We start from the raw sequence: 19,826 nt of genomic DNA, 5'->3' as shown, positions 1-19,826 counted from the left end.
GCTGGACACCGTGTCTGGGTGGATAGCTCACAAATTAAGTACTGCCCTCTTACATGGGACCAGCCTACTATTCGCAAGTTCGAATCCTGGCAGGGCCAAACAGACATTTAAGTTAACCTTCTGATGTCAATAACCATTCAATTGGACATGGACACCTCTTATTACAGTGCTTAAAAGTAGGACTCCTCTAATATGAAGCTCTATGTGAGAACACAAATTATCCTGATGAAATGCTCATCATCCTGAGGGAGTACTCTACATCATCCACTTCTGAGAGCAGTCGTCTTCATGAGAGAATGCTCAAAATCCTGAGGAACGACGCCTCTTTCCACATTCTCTGTGGTTGGAAATTATGAGAGAGGACTCATTGACTCTTTTCTAACATACCCTGAATTCATCTGCGTATCAGGTTCTCCTCCTTTGCGAAATCCCACCAAACGGCCTCCCGAAACCATCTGGACAATTGCTTGTAGCCATCTTTCTCCTTAAGCCTCCAATTTAGAACAACAAACTGTTATTTTTTTAGTGCTGGACTGGTCTGCCATTGATTGAAAAAAAGGAAAATATGGTTGGGTTTTTAGAAAGTGCAAATAATCATAATGGGAATGTATTGTTTTGTTGTCATATTTATAGTGGATATACTGAAAACATCAATGCTGATTACTGTTCTCTGGGTCAACAAGCTCGGCTCTATTACGGAAAACCAGTGCCCAGCATTTCTGATAGATTTGAGTGCAATGACTGTGTATCTGAGAGACACAAAACCGTGGGTGGGAAATCACATTAGTACGGTATATAGACCCGTGGCACTCACCATTCTATTAGCATATCCAGACTGTGCCTGGCCAAAATAAAATACAGCTGAGCATGCCAAAGCAGCGCTGGCATCAGCTGGACTTCACAATTTAAATGAAGTGCTTCATAATCAATTAGAGTCAACATGAGAAAGCCTTGAAATATCCGCCTTTGTGCCAAAGGTTGATTGGATGAAAATTACAAGCAATACAAGGTTGATTGGATGAAAATTACAAGCAATACATTTCCTGCCAAGGGATGAAATTGACCTTGCATACAGCACAGCAGAGCTAATCAACACCAATATGTCCCCCGAAACTGAGCTACGAAAGTTTTCACTGCAGCTTTACGGAAATAATGTCTGGCATTCTCTGCTCACAAAAGTCTGAGCCATCCCTAACATCTTCTGTTGTGTGTTCCACTTGTCCTTTGACTAAGGTCTGGATACTTTGAGTTGGAGCCATTCCTCCATGTTCTGTTGTGTGTCCACTTCTCCTTTGACTAAGGTCTGGATACTTTGAGTTGGAGCCATTCCTCACATGTTCTGTTGTGTGTCCACTTCTCCTTTGACTATGCTCTGGATACTTCCAGTCTGAGCCATCCCTCACATGTTCTGTTGTGTGTCCACTTCTACTTTGACTAAGGTCTGGATACTTCGAGTCTGAGCCATCCCTCACATGTTCTGTTGTGTGTCCACTTCTCTTTTGACTAAGGTCTGGATACTTCCGAGTCTGAGCCATCCCTCACATGTTCTGTTGTGGGTTTCCACTTCTCCTTTGACTAAGGTCTGGATACTACGAATTTGAGCCATCCCTAACATGTTCTGTTGTGTTCCACTTCCCCTTTGACTAAGGTCTTGATACTTCGAGTCTGAGCCATCCCTCACATGTTCTGTTGTGGGTTTCCACTTCTCCTTTGACTAAGGTCTGGATACTACGAATTTGAGCCATCCCTAACATGTTCTGTTGTGTTCCACTTCCCCTTTGACTAAGGTCTGGATACTTCGAGTTTGAGCCATCCCTAACATGTTCTGTTGTGTGTTCCACTTCTCCTTTGACTAAGGTCTGGATACTTCGAGTCTGAGCCATCGCTCACATGTTCTGTTGTGTGTTCACTTCTCCTTTGACTAAGGTCTGGATATTTTGAGTCTGAGCCATCCCTCACATGTTCTGTTGTGTGTTGCACTTCTCTTTTGACTAAGGTCTGGATACTTCGAGTCTAAGCCATTCCTCACATGTTCTGTTGTGTGTCCACTTCTCTTTTGACTAAGGTCTGGATACTTCCGAGTCTGAGCCATCCCTCACATGTTCTGTTGTGTGTGCACTTCTCCTTTGACTAAGGTCTGGATACTTTGAGTCCGAGCCATCCCTCAAATGTTCTGTTGTGTGTCCACTTCTCCTTTGAGTAAGGTCTGGATACTTTGAGTCCGAGCCATCCCTCACATGTTCTTTTGTGTGTTCACTTCTCCTTTGAGTAAGGTCTGGATACTTTGAGTCCGAGCCATCCCTCACATGTTCTGTTGTGTGTTCCACTTCTCAGTTGACTAAGGTCAGGATACTTTGATCGTGGGAATAATATGCCAACCTCCAACAAGCCAAGCGCTCTGAGACTACTACAATGGTAATTTGGTGTAGTATAGAATCTCTTGAACTAGCACACTCTTGTGACCTCCCTCAGCACCCATGCACTTGCCTCTTGGGTTCCTTACAGGAGTCTAGCCAGCCCACCTAATTCCTATTCTCAGCCAAATGCACACACGCTTTCTAAGCTTTTCTGATAATGGTCCAATGCTCGGACTTCGGTCCCCAAGGGCTTTCCCACCAAAAGCACGTTGATCCATACACATGGGAACAGGCACTACATTAATGACTACTACTATAAAAGCATTGTGATATAACCTAACGCCAGGCACCTGGATTCCCACCCAGAGATGAGTGTAATAGGCCACAGAAGTAAGTTTATGAGCAACCATATGGAGGTGGGTACAGTTTTTCCCCGCCTCCCTGCTTCCTTTCATATTCATAGAACCAGAAACACTGCAGTGACCTGAGCGAACGGCACTAATAAGCGCTGCCTGCACATTTGTCAACTTTTTTTGAGGACTTCACCCAGCTAAGCCTGTCATCAGCTGTGTACCTTAAGCCAAGATAAAGACCTTTAAAGAGGGTCGCCCTGAGTAGAACATGACTTTCAATGACACGGAGAGAACAGCAGAGACCAGTGAGCAACTGGGAGCTGGTTGCATGTCGGGTCCGTGTCGATCACTGGGCAAAAGGCTGCCCTGAAAGAACCCATTTCAAGCAACCCATGATTCGGAAACTCTGTGTTGCCAGAAGTGAATCGTGGCAAATATGAAAACCTTGATTCCCAGCGAATTAGAGTTCTCCATCTAGCACCGGGGGTTGGCTGTTCTGCACGAAAGAATGTCTACCCCTGTCCTTCAGCAGATGCTGTTCTTCGTGCACTATCCGTGTTCTTTTATTGAAAGAGCTCGGACGGTCTTTTTCATCGCAATGTTTATTTAATATAGTTGTTTCTCCAGCATTGGATCTTTCATGGATTCACATGCTTAGAATATTCCCCGTCGTCAGACTGGGAACCCTCGGTACACATATATATAGTCATTTCCAATAGGAAAAACTTCTGCCCTATCCCCGTCTGCGTCCTCTACGGGGCCGCCCACGTACGCCCCGTTGGACGTGATGGTATATAAGCCCCGCCCCCGCGGGTCCCTTCAGATTTCAACCGTCTCCAAAGATAGTGGGATCTCCTCGTGTATTTTCTTCAAATACTTATCGATTGTTTCTAACTCCTGCGAGTTTGTCTGTTTGGTCCGCTTCTAACTCCTACGAGTTTTGTTAGTTGGTCTGGCAATAATGTCGGGTAAGCCTCTTTTCCGCCTGTGTGCCACGTGCGGTCTAAAGAAGGTTTATGAAGGGGATGGCCATCTTGACTGCATCTACTGCCTTCACCCCCACCACTCGGCGGACCAATGTGATATCTGCAAGGGGTTTTCCCAAAAAACCCTGAAGGACCGGAATCGGCGACTGGTCTCGTGGCTGAACGACGGCGCTGGAGCGTACCCTCAGTCGGAGGTAGGATCGGTGCGCAGTATCGCCTCAGCGAAAACATCAGAAGCCTCCCGACGCTCACATCCGTCGGAACCTCCGGCCAAAAAATCACGACCTACGGAGAAGGACGTGCCTCGAAGTCATTCCTCTAAGGCCTCATCGAAAGAATCGACGAAGAAATCATCTTCCTCTTCTTCTTCGTCGAAGAAAGATAAGGACAGGCCAAAATCCTCCTCGAGCGATCAGAAAAGATCAGCTACGAGTAGAGAGGCGGATAAACGCAGGGAGAGCTCCGCGAAGGCGGGACCGCCTAAGCCACCTGCAGGCCCTCCGTCGACGACGACGACGGCGACGATCCAAGTGCCCACTCCGTCACAGTCCCCCGCCTTTCAAACGGGCTCATCGTCGACGACGATTCCCTCGTCGACGGAGTTCCAGGCCTGGAGGCCAGAAGCGTTCGACATGGGGCTACCCGACACACTGCTACAAGAACAGGCAGTTTCGATCGCCTCCAAAGAAGACGACGGCTTCAGAATAGTGAGCCCGGAAGACCTGGGGCTACGGCCCAGATTTCCTTCTGGTGCAACCTGCTCTCAAGTTTTCACCCAGCCTCCAAACGCCCAGGCTACTCTCTCCATGGAGGTACTTTCCTCCTTACACTCGCTCTTGAAGTCCCTGGACGAAAGGCTCCCACCTGTTCCGACGACTCCCCTCGTCGACGAGCCCGGACCTTCACACCGCCCGACTAGATCGGTCGTGGGCCCAACTGCTCCAACAGTCCAGGAAGAAGGTGAGCTCTCGGACTCCCTCTCTGAACAGGGGTCAGCTTCTGATATCTCCCTCTCGCCGTCGAGAGACCCGTCATGGGTTTCGGATGTGGAGGTGGATCCTCCGAAAAGTCCCATTCACCCATCTCCACCGGATGACATAGGGGCCTTCCATTCCATGATGGAAAAGGCCTGCAAGGAGTTCGGTTTGACCCAACAAGAAGAAAAGAAGGACTGCTTCCTCTTTGACCACATGGGCAAGAATAGGCGTTCCGTTTTTTCGATACCGATACTGGACCACGTATGGAAAGAGGGCGTCCAAACCATGCGGCATCCATTCTCGGAACCTGCGGTCAAAGGCCGCGTAGAGAAAAAATTTAAAGTTCCAGATTCGACGCCAAAATGCCTCTCTGCGCAACCCACGCCTGACTCGGTGGTATCGGCGGCGGCGACGAGAAAGGCAAAGGCCCAGCATAAGTGCTCTACCCCGCCGGACTCCGAAGCTAGACGCCAAGACGCTTTCGGTAAGAAGATCCTGTCAGTGGGAGCGTCAACAGTGAAAGCAGCGAACTCCCTGGCAATCATGGCCAGGTATGACAGGGAGATGTGGCACAGACTGGCACCCATTTTGGACCACCTCCCAGAAGAACACAGAAAATCAGCTATGTCCCTGGTTCGTGAAGGAGAAGAAGCCTCGAACCATGCTATCAATATAGCGGTGGACCTGGCAGACTCGGGGTTCAAACAAATTAACAACGGAGTGGTTCTACGACGCCAGGCCTGGCTCAAGTGCACCAACTTTAGACCCGAGGTGCAATATAAGGTCGTCGACATGCCTTTCGAAGGTGACCACCTGTTTGGCGAAAAGGTGGATGAGGCCTTGAAAGGAATGAAGGAGGACTCTGAGACGGCGCGCTCGCTGGGCTCTCTCCAAAGCGGTAAGCCCTTTCGTTCCTTTCGCCCCTTTAGAGGAGCTACGGGAAACGCACGATTTGCGGGATCCAGGGATAGAGCATTCGGGAGGTCTTCATATCCGTCCCAAGGCTATAGACGCGCCTCACAGTCCTCGACCCGACGCAGAAATTTCCAGGCCTCTAAGAGACGTCCCACTTACTCGTCGTCGACGGGAAAACAAAAAGATCAACAATGACGTTCTAGGAGGGAGAGTGTCAAGTTGCGTCGAGGAATGGGAGTCAATTACGACAGATCGGTGGGTTCTGGACACGGTGAGACTGGGACATTCCCTAAGATTCAAATCCAGACCTCCAAGACGTCCACCGATACGCCTGTCTCAACCACACCTAAGCGTCTTGCGTCGAGAGGTTGCGCTCATGCTAAAAAAAGGCGCCATCGAGTTAGTCCCTGCTTCACAGAGAAGCTTAGGGGTTTACTCACGCTGCTTCGTAGTAAAGAAACCAAACGGGAAGTGGCGCCCCATCCTCGACCTACGGGACCTCAACAAAACCCTGCTGAGTCAAAAGTTCAAGATGCTTACTCTACAGGAGGTAATCAGATCGGTCCAAAAGAACGATTTCCTGGCGTCTCTGGACCTCCAAGATGCGTATTTTCACATTCCGGTGCGCACTCACCACAGGAGGTTCCTGAGGTTCCTAGTCGGCCAAACACACTACCAATTTACTGTGCTCCCTTTCGGCCTGAAGTCCTCCCCAAGAACCTTTACAAAGTGCCTAGCACCCGTAGCAGCCTGGCTGCGGAAGGAAGGGCATCACGTTTACCCGTACCTCGACGACTGGCTCGTGAGGGGATCCTCCCCAGCGTCGACCAACGACAGCCTATTGACCACCTTGCGACTGCTACAGCGTCTGGGATTTGCAGTGAACTACGAAAAGTCTTCACTAAAGCCCTCGAAGAGCTTGAAGTTCCTAGGTGCTCAATTCGACACCCACACGGGACTAGTGAAACCATCCCTGGAAAGGTTGTTGAAGATCAAACACCTGACAAGCCAACTTCGTTTACAGAGAAGGTTGTCAGTAAGAAAATATGCGGCTCTCCTCGGCTCCATGGCATCGTGCATCCACCTAGTCGCGAACTGCCGGTTGTTCATGAGACCTCTACAGGAGTTCCTATCAGACAGATGGAAGCAGGCCACAGGCCGCTGGTCGGACAAGATAATAGTCGACGACGAACGAGTTATCAAAGCCATCCGATGGTGGAAAGTGGCGCGCAACCTGGACAGAGGGGTCCCCCTGCAGGAGCCGGAATTTCAGAACACCATCATTACAGACGCCTCTCTGTCGGGCTGGGGAGCACACATGTCACGTCACCAAACCCAAGGCAGGTGGTTGTCGACCGAATCTCGCCTACATATCAACGTCCTGGAGCTAAGGGCGGTGAGATGGGCCCTGAAATCTTTCCTCCCACACATCAAGGGGTCAAAAGTAAGAGTGCTCACGGACAATACGACAGCTATGTTCTACCTGATAAAACAGGGTGGCACCAGATCCAGGACCCTCTCGAAGGAAGCTCAAAAGATCTGGCATTGGGCTTTAAAACACCACATCTCCCTAGTGGCATACCACCTACCGGGAGCGAAGAACTTACAGGCGGATTCCCTGAGCAGGACTATGTCACAAATACACGAGTGGGAGCTGGACTCCACTCAACTCGGGGAAATCTTCGAAAGATGGGGGACCCCGTCGATCGATCTCTTCGCCACGGAAAGAAACCGAAAATGTGCTCAGTTCGCGAGCAGATGGCCCCAAACAGGCTCCCTGGGGGAAGCGTTCTCGTTTCCGTGGACAGGCAAGTTCCTCTACGCCTTCCCTCCATTTCCCCTCATACGGAGGACGATCCAGGGGATCCACAGGTACAATTGCCGGGTCATCCTAGTGGCCCCGCGCTGGCCGAGGCAACCATGGTTCTCAGACCTCCTTCATCTGTCGCTGGATCAGCCGATACCATTCAGGAAAGTACCGAACCTCCTGTCCAGGGACGAGGGGACCGTGTGGCACCACAATCCGGACAGCCTGAACTTAACTGCATGGCTCCTGACTTCTCGGAGTTCGGGAACCTAAAAGTCTCGACTGATTGCCGAAGGATTCTGCAGGCGGCCAGAGCCCCGTCCACTAACAAATCATATGTAAGCAAATGGAAAAGGTTCTGTATATGGTGTCAAACACAACAAAATATACAACCTTTGGAAGTAACTCCGGAGCAAATCCTCCTGTATCTTCTTCATCTTGCGGAGAGCGGACTGTCATCATCGTCAATCAAAGTACACCTGGCGGCTGTTTCGAGATTTACCAGAAGAAGACAGTCCCCTCCACTATTCAGTGACAGGCTAGTGAAGCATTTCATGAAGGGTCTGTTTAGAACCTTCCCTCCGGAAAAACGGTTCCCACCGTCGTGGAGTCTGAACACGGTTCTAGCTGCCTTAATGAAGCCTCCCTTTGAGCCAATGTCCTCTTCATCTCTACAATTTCTATCTTGGAAACTCGCGTTCCTAGTTGCCATCACTTCGGCTAGAAGAATGTCGGAACTACAGGCACTGGTCATAGACCCTCCATATCTGAGGTTCTTTAAGGACAAAGTTATTTTATCAACTAACCCTTCATTCATCCCAAAAGTACCGTCGGTCTATCATAAGCACTCGACCCTGGTACTCCCTACTTTCTTTGCATCTCCTTCGTCGACGGCGGAGAAGGCTCTTCACACTCTGGACGTCAAAAGGGCGCTAAAATTTTACCTGCAAAAAACGCAAGATATCAGAGCCACCAGACAGCTATTCGTCGCCTACGGCCCCTCGGCTAGGGGTAAGGCTATCTCCAAACAAGGTCTGGCTCGCTGGGTCTCCTCGGCGATTACCCTGTGTCATTCCAAGGCCGGGAGACCTCTACTACATCGTCCCAGAGCCCATTCCACGAGATCGACATCTTCCTCCGTGGCTCTATGGGCAGGAATTCCGCTGACGGACATCTGCCAGGCGGCGGCATGGTCTGTTCCGCACACGTTTACGCGCCACTACTGCCTGGAAAAGCAGCACGCGGATGAGGTACAAATGGGAAGGGCAGTGCTTCGCCACCTTTTTCAATGAGGTAAGCCAAAGTTTCAAGAAGAATGCTGCCTATTATTATTTGGCCTCAGCTGGTTTTTCAGTGTATACATGAATGTGCATAGTTTATTGACCTAAACATAAGTGGTTGGGTAGATATGTGCGCAAGGGGTGCATACTGAGTCATATGACATAGCATTGTATGGCGGAAATCCGTTTCGTATCAGTATAATAAGTTGTTGCTTACATACATGGTGTAAACGGTAGTGTTTGGGGGTGTCTCTACGAATGTAAGTTACATTGCACTCTCACCTCCTTCTTGATGTTACTGCTTTACAATCTATTCTAAGCATGTGAATCCATGAAAGATCCAATGCTGGAGAAGGGAGTAGTTTCTTACCTGTAACTCCATTTCTCCAGCATTGGTATCTTTCATGGATTCACATGCGCCCTCCGGCCTCCCCGGACTGCAATGTGGAAGATTGGTATGTAAGCAAGTTTTCCCCCCGTTATCTTGGAGGGGTCGAAATCTGAAGGGACCCGCGGGGGCGGGGCTTATATACCATCACGTCCAACGGGGCGTACGTGGGCGGCCCCGTAGAGGACGCAGACGGGGATAGGGCAGAAGTTTTTCCTATTGGAAATGACTATATATATGTGTACCGAGGGTTCCCAGTCTGACGACGGGGAATATTCTAAGCATGTGAATCCATGAAAGATACCAATGCTGGAGAAATGGAGTTACAGGTAAGAAACTACTCCCTTATAGTCCATTATGAACTTTTATACCTTTCATAGTTACTACATTGTCATCATTAGTCAAAACTTTCAAAATTCATCAACATTCAATGGTACAAAATACATAGGTCAGTAACATCAATACTCATAAGCTCATTAAAGGTTATAAAATGTTTATCGATATCATCTTAAACCAGATAAACACACTCAGTGGCATATAACAACATAAAAGATCCCATAAAAGTAGGTTAATCCACATCAACATATGAGGATCAAGAAATGATTGCAAACACAACTATACATATGTGATCATCTCTTCCGTGTCCTCCCTTTTCCTTGGATGGTCTTTTCGCACTTAAAAAGATGCTTTCTACTTCTCAATAGGAGACTGGAGTGTTTCTTCAGCATAAAGGAGCCTCAGGGAACTCTCCTTCTGTGGAGTTCTTGGACTTAGGGTAGCACCGAAAAACTGCAGTCTTTGACCTTCACAAGATATTGATTGAAAAACATCTCTCAATAATTAATTTAATATCACCTACAAAACGTAATTATTATTTAATTGTCTTCATTTGCATGGCAATAAATTATGCCCCACACTTAGGCGTAACTTTGGACAATCCATTAAAATAATCAGCTCTACTGAGTTAATAGAAGCTGATTAATCTTCAAAATGCACAGGACATGTGTAGGAAGACCTAACCCAAAAATGCAATACCATTGGGTTGTGAGAGAAGGGGAGCAAATCTGTGCTGTTAATCTGTTGCCTGCTGTGCATGAGAAAGAACCTCTGCCTTGTGCTCCAAAGCTTCAGTTGTATACATGTAAATGTGTTATTACCAGCCGCGACTCGTCAATGATGGGCGAGGGGGGCCACCCACCAGAACCCTCGCCCATCATGGAGGAGCCTCATCAGCCCAGGAGCGCTCCTTCAGCTGCTGGTTGCAGCCGAGGGAGCGCTCTTGGGCGTACTTGAACGGTCAAAGGAAAAGCGTGGTCTCCCTTTGACAGCTCTGTTCCCCAAATGCGCGTGTCCAATGAGTCATGCAAGGCTGGGGCGTTTTGCTTCCCCAGTCTTGCCTGGCCCATTGGGGATGCAGACTAGGGAACTGCATTTTAGTATATGTGAGGGGGCACTCGTGTGGCTCCCCACACATAGAAATGGAGTAGGACGCTGTGCCATCAGTGGTCTGGTAGTGAGGCTCCTGGGCAGAAACCAGGAAGTGCTCTGCTTCCTGGCTCCTGTTCCACGGGAACCAGAGTGATTTTGGAGGCCGATGCAGTTGGATCCGAACGGGAGCTGTGTGCAGGTAAGCTTTTTATTTGTTGAAATGTATGTATGTGTGGTCGTGAGTGAGTGAATGTGGTGTGTAAATGCGTTGTGTGAATGTGTGCGCATCCATGTGCTTGTGCTCGGCCGGAGAGTGGTGGGCGGGGGGTGGAGGCACGTCAACAACACATTTTTTACTGGCATCTCTCATAGATGCCCAGTAAAAAATCATCACCCTTCCTTTTATTAACCTGTGGTTGATAATATAATGGATGATGCGTTATTACATGGCTAGACTGACATTTTGATGCAACCAGTCTAGCCAATTCTTACTGTAGCATGTTTCTTGTTCTGGGCATCAACGATAAAACAAGCATGTAAAGTGTTATTACATGATTAGGCTTGTATTTTGGTTCAGCCAGTCTGGCTATTTCTTATTGTGGCATGGCATTTTATTCTGGGCTTCTATGATGAATTAAGCTGAATAAGTGTTACTACGTGCCTAGACGGGACTAAATTGTGCAACCAGTTTGGGCATGTTTCCTTATTGTGTCATGGCGTTTTTAATGGCAGAGCCTGCAGGTCTATGTTCATTGGTAGGAATACTTGCATATATTGGCAGAACCAGTGTAGGAATGATTTCTTATAGTATCACTACTGCCATTATGTGCAAACCAAACATGCGTATGTTTTATGCAGCTGGCATGGAAATGTATGGGCACAGCCAGTGTGAAAATGTTTTTATACTGACATATATTGTGTCCGAAAGCATTATGAAAATGTGCTGTGAAAGGCTTGCATTTTGGGATTTGAGTTATCCTACAAAACCAGTTGAAAACTGACTTTTTACTCCGTTTTTCACAAGAAGTCTGCTTTAAAATGCGCCATTTTAACCAAATATTTTTTTTAATGCCCTCTCTACGCACGGTCGCTCTGGAATATATGTCGGAAATATTTACGCCCCTCCAATGAAATAAATACACCAGTCGCCTCTGGTGCCTTAAGCCCGTATATATATCTCTCAGGCCTGGCTCTTTATCTAAGTCCCAGGTTGATGCCCCATCAGCAACCGGTAACTCGGGCATTTTGAAACCACGGGCCCTGGAACGTTAGATACGGAGACATATGTCCGAAAAGCCGTGTGTTTGGTGTTGAAACGATGCGTGCGCGTTGTATCATATGAGCTTTGGGTATGCAGTGATGCGTGATTCTGAAAGCTCCCCCACTTGGCTGATTTGGGACCCAGACTGTGTGGGCGGCGGGCGGCTCCGGGGCTGATGAACTTGGCAGTCAGGCGCTAATGAGGGCCGGAGACAGGCCTTGCCTTTGTTCTCGGCACAGGTGTCTGTGGCGGGGACATGAAAGGGCTCACCTTGCCAAGGTCGGGACACTGGCCGGCCATCTAATATTCCTGTTTTATCCGATTACAAATATGCAGTGGACTTTCTTATACAGCCTCTTTGATGGCGTTACAACCGGGTGTAGCCATTTTCAGCACCCCGGGCCCTTCACGAGTTGTACAATATTAATAATATAGATACTATATAGCGCTCAATGCCAGACCACTCCAGCTTCTAAGCGCTACAATAGCAGTCACTGATCCACGTTAATGGTACTTAATGTAAAGACCTCCTCGGAAGGCCACGGGTGCCTGGAATTGGGGTGCGAACTTGCTGAGAGCAGGCTGCTCTCATATATCATCGAAATAAAATATAATAAATAAAACTGGTGCTAACATTAGAAATGGCCAAAAAAGCGACCCCTGAAGAAAATCACCAGAGCATCTTTGAGTGGTAGTTGGGGTGCTATTTTGGAAAATGTTTTGACGGAGAGTATTTTCAAAACAAATTGGCCCAGTGACCTTTCTCTAAACCAGCGCTAGCACCGGGATGAAACAATTGGCCATACTGGATTCATTGGACTGGCCCCTCAGCTGCACCACAGGCCAGTCCGAGCGTGCTCTTTCTACGTTCAATGTGGGGGACCCCTGTCTTTTGTTGGTTACCCAACTGAGACCAAAATGCACCCTCGGGCCCTTTAGCGTGAGCCTGACAGTGTCAACCCCAAGCAGTGTGATTCTTGACAGTTTCCACAGGTAACCACAATAGACGGGCTCTGGGGTTTCAATGCGCTAAGCATTTTGTGAGCGGGAGAGGGACAAACCAAACACGCGGAAGCAATCCTTCTGTTTTCGGGACATGTCCCTCCTTTGTTAACGTGGAGGAGTTCTGAATGCGTTTTCTCTGGGAGACACGGTGTGTGACAGTGTTCACAAGTGTGCCCAAATAAACCTTGACCCTGAAGCAAATGCTAATGACGGGACACAGATATTCCCCAATGCATGCTTGGAAGTCCAGCGTGGAGAAGGGAAACTGCAACGCATGGGTAACATGCCTTCTCAAACATGCCAACTCGGGCTGGAGGGGGCAGTGGCTGTGAAGGGGTGGGAATGCTGCCCGTGGAAGCGGGAGACATGCATAGGCTCTGGTCCCGAGTGCCACACTTGCACACGATGTGTGATCTTGGAAGAAATACTTGAAACCCCGTCCTTGGCCCCAGGATTTCATAGATGTGGGACCCTTTCAAACCGTGGAACCCCCTGGATCCTCATTGTGATCGCCGAATTCACTCACCTACCTTTTGAGCGCGTGATGCAGTGACCTGTCACCTGGCGCCATCGGCCTTGTGCTTTTACAGACGCCGCAGGTGGCTCAGTGGGCACGATTACACGGTGCGGAAAGTTTGAGCCAGGAATCTCGTCTTCTGGCCAATATCATTAGGGGGTGCCCCCTCCCGTGAGATGGACGAGGCGCCAGTGGCCTCGCCGGAATTGGCAGCGGCGATGTGTGGGCACAGGTGAGCCCAGCTGCGGGGGGCGATCAAGACGTACCTTGGTTTCGAATTAACCACTTTAAACCACCGCCGTGAACTATAGCCCTGGATCACAGGCCCCTGAGCGAGATAGCACGATTTCCCGGAAATTACACAGCTTTACCGATGCCCACCCCAGCAGTTAAGATTATTTAATCTCAGCAAGCACAGCTCCTGCGCTAGTAACACACTTAACGACTGTTGGTCTTTTATACTCGGGCTTATGTGCCTTAAACCAAAGGAGTTATTTAGAAACATCCGAGTTTCTTCTAACTCGACACTGGGTTGCGTTTAATACACGAATTACTTACAGGGCTAACAAGCAGAGTGTGCTCGGAGTGTGGGGTCCCTCAGTTTCCCGACTAGCACGTGGCCATAACATACCTGGGAAATGGTCACCCCCTTGCATGAGCTGACGAGGCTAAAACTTTCGAATGACCCCACCCTGAAAGTTGAATGACTATGGTTTTGGTGGTTTTGGAGCCGGTGGGGGGGGGGGGGGTTAGAGGAAGGCACTGGGGTTTCCACCGGCAGTACATCTAACCCTTGACACCGTAATGGAATACACGCAAATATTTCGAGGTCACGGGGGATTTTTCGAGGGGAAAGTGGGAGAATTCAATTGGCCACACAGTTGCATTTGGATAAGGGATACTGTAGAACGGACAAAGTTAACATCGACCGAAAGTTAAAATGTTGTTTTAAGGCGTCCCCCGCTAAGTGTATACTGGAAGCTCTCAGACACTGGGGGCATGTTTAATAGGGGTCGGCAGACACAACATCGGATACAGCCCCAGGCGGTTTAGAATCGGACGTTTCAAAAGAAAGCGTGAAAACAAGATCCCCGCATATAGCTTCACATTTCGAAACTGGGCCAATGGCTGAAATCCACGGATGCCGACGTCAAAAAAGAGCTCTGAAGACGAAACCTATCTAGGGTGGACTTCGATGGATACGTTAGGCATGTATTGCAGAAATATACATTGCACCTGCAAGGCTGACTCCTTAGCGCCTAAGCACATAAAGGCGACCCCGTTCGTGACCCTGAATACGGAAATATTCATTAGAGCATAGTCTCTTAACGACATTCTGCAAAGAAGGAATGCTTTATCGACGCCATTGTGGCTAATTGATAAACGTATGGCATAACAATAGAATGAAACGCATCTGTTTACAATCGCCATTTCAACTACTTGTGAAACTTGTAATGTATATCCCGATTTTTGAAAATGCCTGTGTATTAAAATTGTTTTTTAGGTTTCTATTTTTGTTGAATTTTCGGAAACCCTTCAACCCGCTATAATAATGTGCGTGTTGCCTATATGTATCGCCCGTTTATTCCATAGTGCGTATAGACCACTCTGCTTCACGTGCGTGCCGTATCGATTATATGAGAAACACTGACGTGGGGAATAGTAGCACCTGTTAATCACAGCGCCACGAAACCGGAGTTACTGTCAAAGCAGCTGCACACACGGTGATTGAAATTAAGCTCGTTCCGTTTGATATTCCGCAACGAGAGCACGCATGGGAAACCCAGCGGGATTCATTGGACCATGTGCTCTTTTTAGGCAGAGAAGTGTAATAAGTTGCATGCTGCCATGCTTTCTCGGACTAAAAGACCCCAGAAGGCAATATCGCTCTTTTGTGTCCCTGGAAGTTGGCAATGCTGGTATGAACACCATATAGTCTGTGTCACTGTAGATGGAAACCGCGTGTCATTCGGCCTGTGCTTTAAATAACAGCGCCTGGCTTCCGGCAGACGATAAGGAGCGCTCTTTTGGAGGGGACGTGGGCACCCAGCGGCACTACCCGCAGGGCTGGCACCGTCCTCGCCCCAGAACGCTGTCTCCGCAGTAATACCCGCCCTGGACAAGGAAAGTGCCCCGAACACAGGGAGAGACAAGGGCCCATTAGCGACAACGGGCCATTCTCACTTGATAAGGCCCCCCCTGCCCTGGTGTTTTTGTTGCTAAATCAGCCCTGGCGGGAGTACAAAGCAGGCCGCCGGGCCCAGGAGACAGCCTGTCTGCCGGGGAGCGTCCCCTCCGTCAGTTTAGCATCTGGCCACAAAGATGGCAATTTGTCACTCTGTTTTTATTTATAATAAGCGCTGCTCATAACACGACCTGCGGTTAGGCCTGTCCTGGGGCCGGGCGGGGGGGCGTCATTGGAAGCCCGTCTGGTGGTGGCCGGCTGCGTCTGCGCCCCCCCCCCTGCCCTTCCCCCCCTATCTGATAATGAGGCCTCCAGGGGGCGCGCGCGCATATAAACAAGAGCCTCGCCTCAGGAGCTCGATGCCCGCAGCAGGGGGACAGAGAGACTAGACTGTCCAGGCGGCGCGCGCACGCGTACCCTGACAGCGGATTGGCCAGTGGGGGGCTCAGGCTAGAGATAGGACAGGGCGCGCCTCTACATAAGCAGGGCCACCCGAGTGTCCGCCAACGCACACAGCTGATCTCTAGGACGGGAGTGACCACCGGACCTGCACCATGCCCTCCCCAGCACGCGCGCTCTTCCGCCTCGCCTGCCTGCTCGGCCTCTGCGCGGCCTTTGACATCCAGCTCTCCACCAAGTGCGTGCCCGTGCCGCGAGAGATGGGGCTGTGCCAGGACGTCGGCTACTCGGAGATGCGGCTGCCCAACCTGCTGGGCCAGCGCAGCGTGGCCGAGGTGCTGCCCAGCAGCGCGCAGTGGCTGCGGCTCCTGCACACCGGCTGCCACCCGCACGCCCGCACCTTCCTCTGCTCCCTCTTCGCCCCCATCTGCCTGGACACGTAAGTTGCAACGATTCAATGATGCCCCTGCTGTACCGAGGCTAGCGGGTTTCGATGTGCGCACTCTTTCATATTGAGCATTGTCCACATTCAACAGGTTGCCCACTAGCCTCGAATTCAAGCCTCATCCTCGTGTCACTCCATGTCCCCACATGAGTTCCGTTCAGCCCTCACCGGTCCCCAACTCCCCGAGGAATATTTAACATCGCCCACCTTCGCGAATCTCTGGTTGCCCTGGGGACAGCGATTCTTACTCGTCATGTGCATGAGCACTCCTCGAGTCCCCGAAAAGTTCTCCTGGTATTTGGGGGTGTGCACGGGAATGCCGCATTCCCTGATTAAATGTGAGTGCTCCGCTGCCTGTGTATTGTCAGTCAGGCCCATTAGCAACTTCTTTAAAGCTGCACGGATTTAACTATTTTAGAATGACTGCTTTTATGCTTATTGTGATCTCCCTTTCGAACGTGAGCTGCAGGGTTACACGCGAGACACATGTTTCTCTTTCCCCTTTTTCCTCTAACAGCATCGTGTGAAAAGTGCATTTATCACGCGTTCCCAACCACGCATAACCTTTTGTAATGCAGTGTTTAGCCAGTGCTCTGCTTCTTTTCTTGTAGCCACCTAATGAATTAAACTTAATTGATTCATAGAGTTTGTAACTGGTTTACAGCGCTTATTTTATATTTGTATATGACATCTATTGTAATGTGTTTCCTTTGATTATTTAATTATTTAACAAGGCCATTTCTGTCTCTTGCGGCAAGAATTTTCATTTGTTTGATACATTTAGGCGACCCATTGCATTTTTAAATGGATGTAATAGTTATCGCACCCACTGTGCAACTTTACAGCAGCCCTAAGGTGCAGTAAATATAGACTTATGAAATACTGTCATGGAACAGAAAATGACACTCGCCTGCTCTCTCTGCATAGAGGGATTGTTTGATTGTAAGCTGCTGGATGCTGACTCTCTCCCCTGTCCTCTCCCCCACCCCAGGTTCATCCAGCCCTGCCGCAGCATGTGCGTGTCGGTGCGGGACAGCTGCGCCCCCGTGCTAGCCTGCCACGGCCAGAGCTGGCCCGAGAGCCTGGACTGCGACCGCTTCCCGGCGGGCGAGGGAATGTGTCTGGCGTCCATCAGCAAGGAGGACCAGTACATCTACCGAGGTAAGCGTGCGCCCGAGCCTGGCCCGCGCCATCCGCCCGCTGCCCCGCGCCACCTGCCCGCGAGATGTCTGACCACCTTCCCTTCCTTTGCAGAATTCCCCAAGCCCACGTGCCAGGAATGCCCGGGGCCCGAAGACGTGGCGTCGCAGAAAATAGTGCTCGAGTCCTTCTGCGACAATAACTTTGGTGAGTCCTTGCTCTTGAACAGAAGGATGGCTCAATGTCGGAAGGACTGTGGGCGCAACAATATTATTATAACAAAATGTGCCCTGCCACTTACAAATGTTCCGTGCCTTGGTACAGCATGTTACAATACTGAGCAGTGTTCTGAGGCATTTGCATCCCCGCTAGCCCCCATAAACCTACAATCTGGGGTCTGTAAAGAAAAGCAAAGCAGGCTCCTTGTGGTTCTTTTTCTACTGGGCCCTTTTAAATGGGTCTCATTTATTTATTGTATAGCATTTTTCCAGCATTGCCTTGTTTTTTGCTTAGGATGCTGGCGAGGCTGTTTTGCCCGCATTAGACCGAGGTCTCGGTGTCCTGTGCTAGGTGCCAATAGTCAGTTTTGCCACTTCGCAGAACTACCCCTTGGGTGCTACAGTAAAAACATGAACATGATTGGAAACTACTCGGAGCCGACACACAGGAGGAATTGCCGCCTCGCATGTTTCCCCAGCTGCCTTTGCTGCAGAGCAGAGCGCGTGCTTTTAGATTGATTGCTGAGAAAAGTATATTTTTGTTCGGTGTTTTATATGAAATCCTGCCGCAATGGGCCCCCACGGCTCACAGTTGTAGCATGCACGGCGGGCACTCGCAGCAGTGTTTCTGTCCGGGAGGGCCCGCTCTTACATACAATGCACTCCCCCCCCCCCCATTTACTTTTGCGAGCCCCTCTACCCGTCTTAAGGGCAGCATCGGGCCCCCAAGGCAGTACCGCAACTCCTGCCCAAATGCCATGCCAACGACCATTTTGAACCAAATGAAACGGGGTTCTTCAAAAGGCCCGGCAACTTTTTGAGGGATAGCCCTCGATCTGTTAAGTGATTTATAAACCGTTGAAATATCTGTTGCCGTGTTCTCTGTGTGTACACGCAGAGAACACAGACAAACTAAAGCGACCCCGACATTCTACTATTCCTTTGGCATCAAGGGTCCACTTAAGAGCTCTGAAACCTCGGCTCCTGTCACGCTCAGTGGCCGTTGCCTTGGGAACCCGAGATGCTGAGCCAAGTGACCAACCAGTATCCCTGTCAAGCAGCAGACGTTGCCCATGTGCAGGTTCCCCTTCCCGCATAGATTTGACCTTTGTCCAAACCTTGTAATGGCCGCCAAGCAGCAAATCAAATAACACCAGCGCACAGAGGGAACCTTTCGGACCTGTGCGAAGTTGCATAACCCCTCGAAGCAGCAGCACTAAACCTTGTCTCTCTCCTTTTTAGCTGTGAAGGTCAAGCTGGCCAAGAGGAAGACAGCCGGCGGCGAGCAGGAGTATGAGCTGGAGGGGCAGGTGGAGTTCATCAACCAGGGCCTGCTGCTCCCCTACGACACCCGCAACCTGGTGCAGCAGTGGTTGCTCATCAACGAGAACTGCGCCCAGAAGATGACGCGCAGCAACCGGCCCATGGTCTACGTCATGGTGGGCGACGTGCAGCGCGGCAACGTGATGCTCAACCGGCTCTTCCACTGGCACCGCAGGGACTCCCAGCTGGCACTCGCCATCAGGAAATGGAGGCACCACAAGTGCTAGATAGAGAGACTACTGCATGAACACAAGGCACTACAAGCGGCACTAGGCGACAACCAACACCTAAAGGGGCGGGCCACGCCACCAGGAAAGGGCCGGCCCTGTGTATGTTTTGCACATAACCAATGCGCTCTTAATATCCAACCCAGCTGTAAATACAAGTATGTATATATTGTAAATATAGAAACAGATTTATCATTTTGGGATGTTTCATGTACAGTTGTGCTGCCTCCCAATGTGCTTTTCTGTATATCACTGTATAGTATATGTACAAAATTATATATAAAGTGTATAAATATATATTACCATAAACATTTTTCTTAAAAACATGGCTCATGTACTTTATTTCTTTTACATGGAACTGATTTTCAGCACACACAAGGTACCAGCGACACCATGCATGAGTGAGTCCCTGGGCACGGCAGATCTTGACAAATCCATCTTAATCTTTTCTTTGCAGTAGAACAACCTTTGCTTGCCTATAATATCCTCAACAGCCTAAGGCAGACGTCCCAAGGGCACTTTCCGTTCTACATCCATGGCCGCTTTCTGGTTAACCGCAGGTGGTGACGTTTGGACCTCTATAGAGTAGAAAGGATTTCCAGAGTTGCCTGAAAT

At 49.6% G+C, this 19,826-nt stretch overlaps 1 protein-coding gene across 1 annotated transcript; it reads left to right on the top strand.

Annotated features, from left to right (window-relative positions):
- Window positions 1–15,857: 15,857 nt before the first annotated feature.
- On the top strand, window positions 15,858–19,506 carry LOC138513203 (secreted frizzled-related protein 2-like). The gene is made up of 4 exons (XM_069627849.1): window positions 15,858–16,297; window positions 17,295–17,464; window positions 17,558–17,650; window positions 18,904–19,506. The coding sequence occupies exons 1-4, from the start codon at window positions 16,014–16,016 to the stop codon at window positions 19,209–19,211; spliced, it is 855 nt and encodes a 284-aa protein (XP_069483950.1). The 5' UTR covers window positions 15,858–16,013; the 3' UTR covers window positions 19,212–19,506.
- Window positions 19,507–19,826: the final 320 nt, after the last annotated feature.

The sequence above is a fragment of the Ambystoma mexicanum genome, chromosome 12 (genome assembly GCF_040938575.1).
Source record: "Ambystoma mexicanum isolate Mex_15411 chromosome 12, UKY_AmexF1_1, whole genome shotgun sequence".
In the NCBI taxonomy this organism is placed as follows: Eukaryota; Metazoa; Chordata; class Amphibia; order Caudata; family Ambystomatidae; genus Ambystoma; species Ambystoma mexicanum.
The sequence above is the reverse complement of the archived record's forward strand: the minus strand, read 5'-3'. Positions and strand labels throughout refer to the sequence as shown.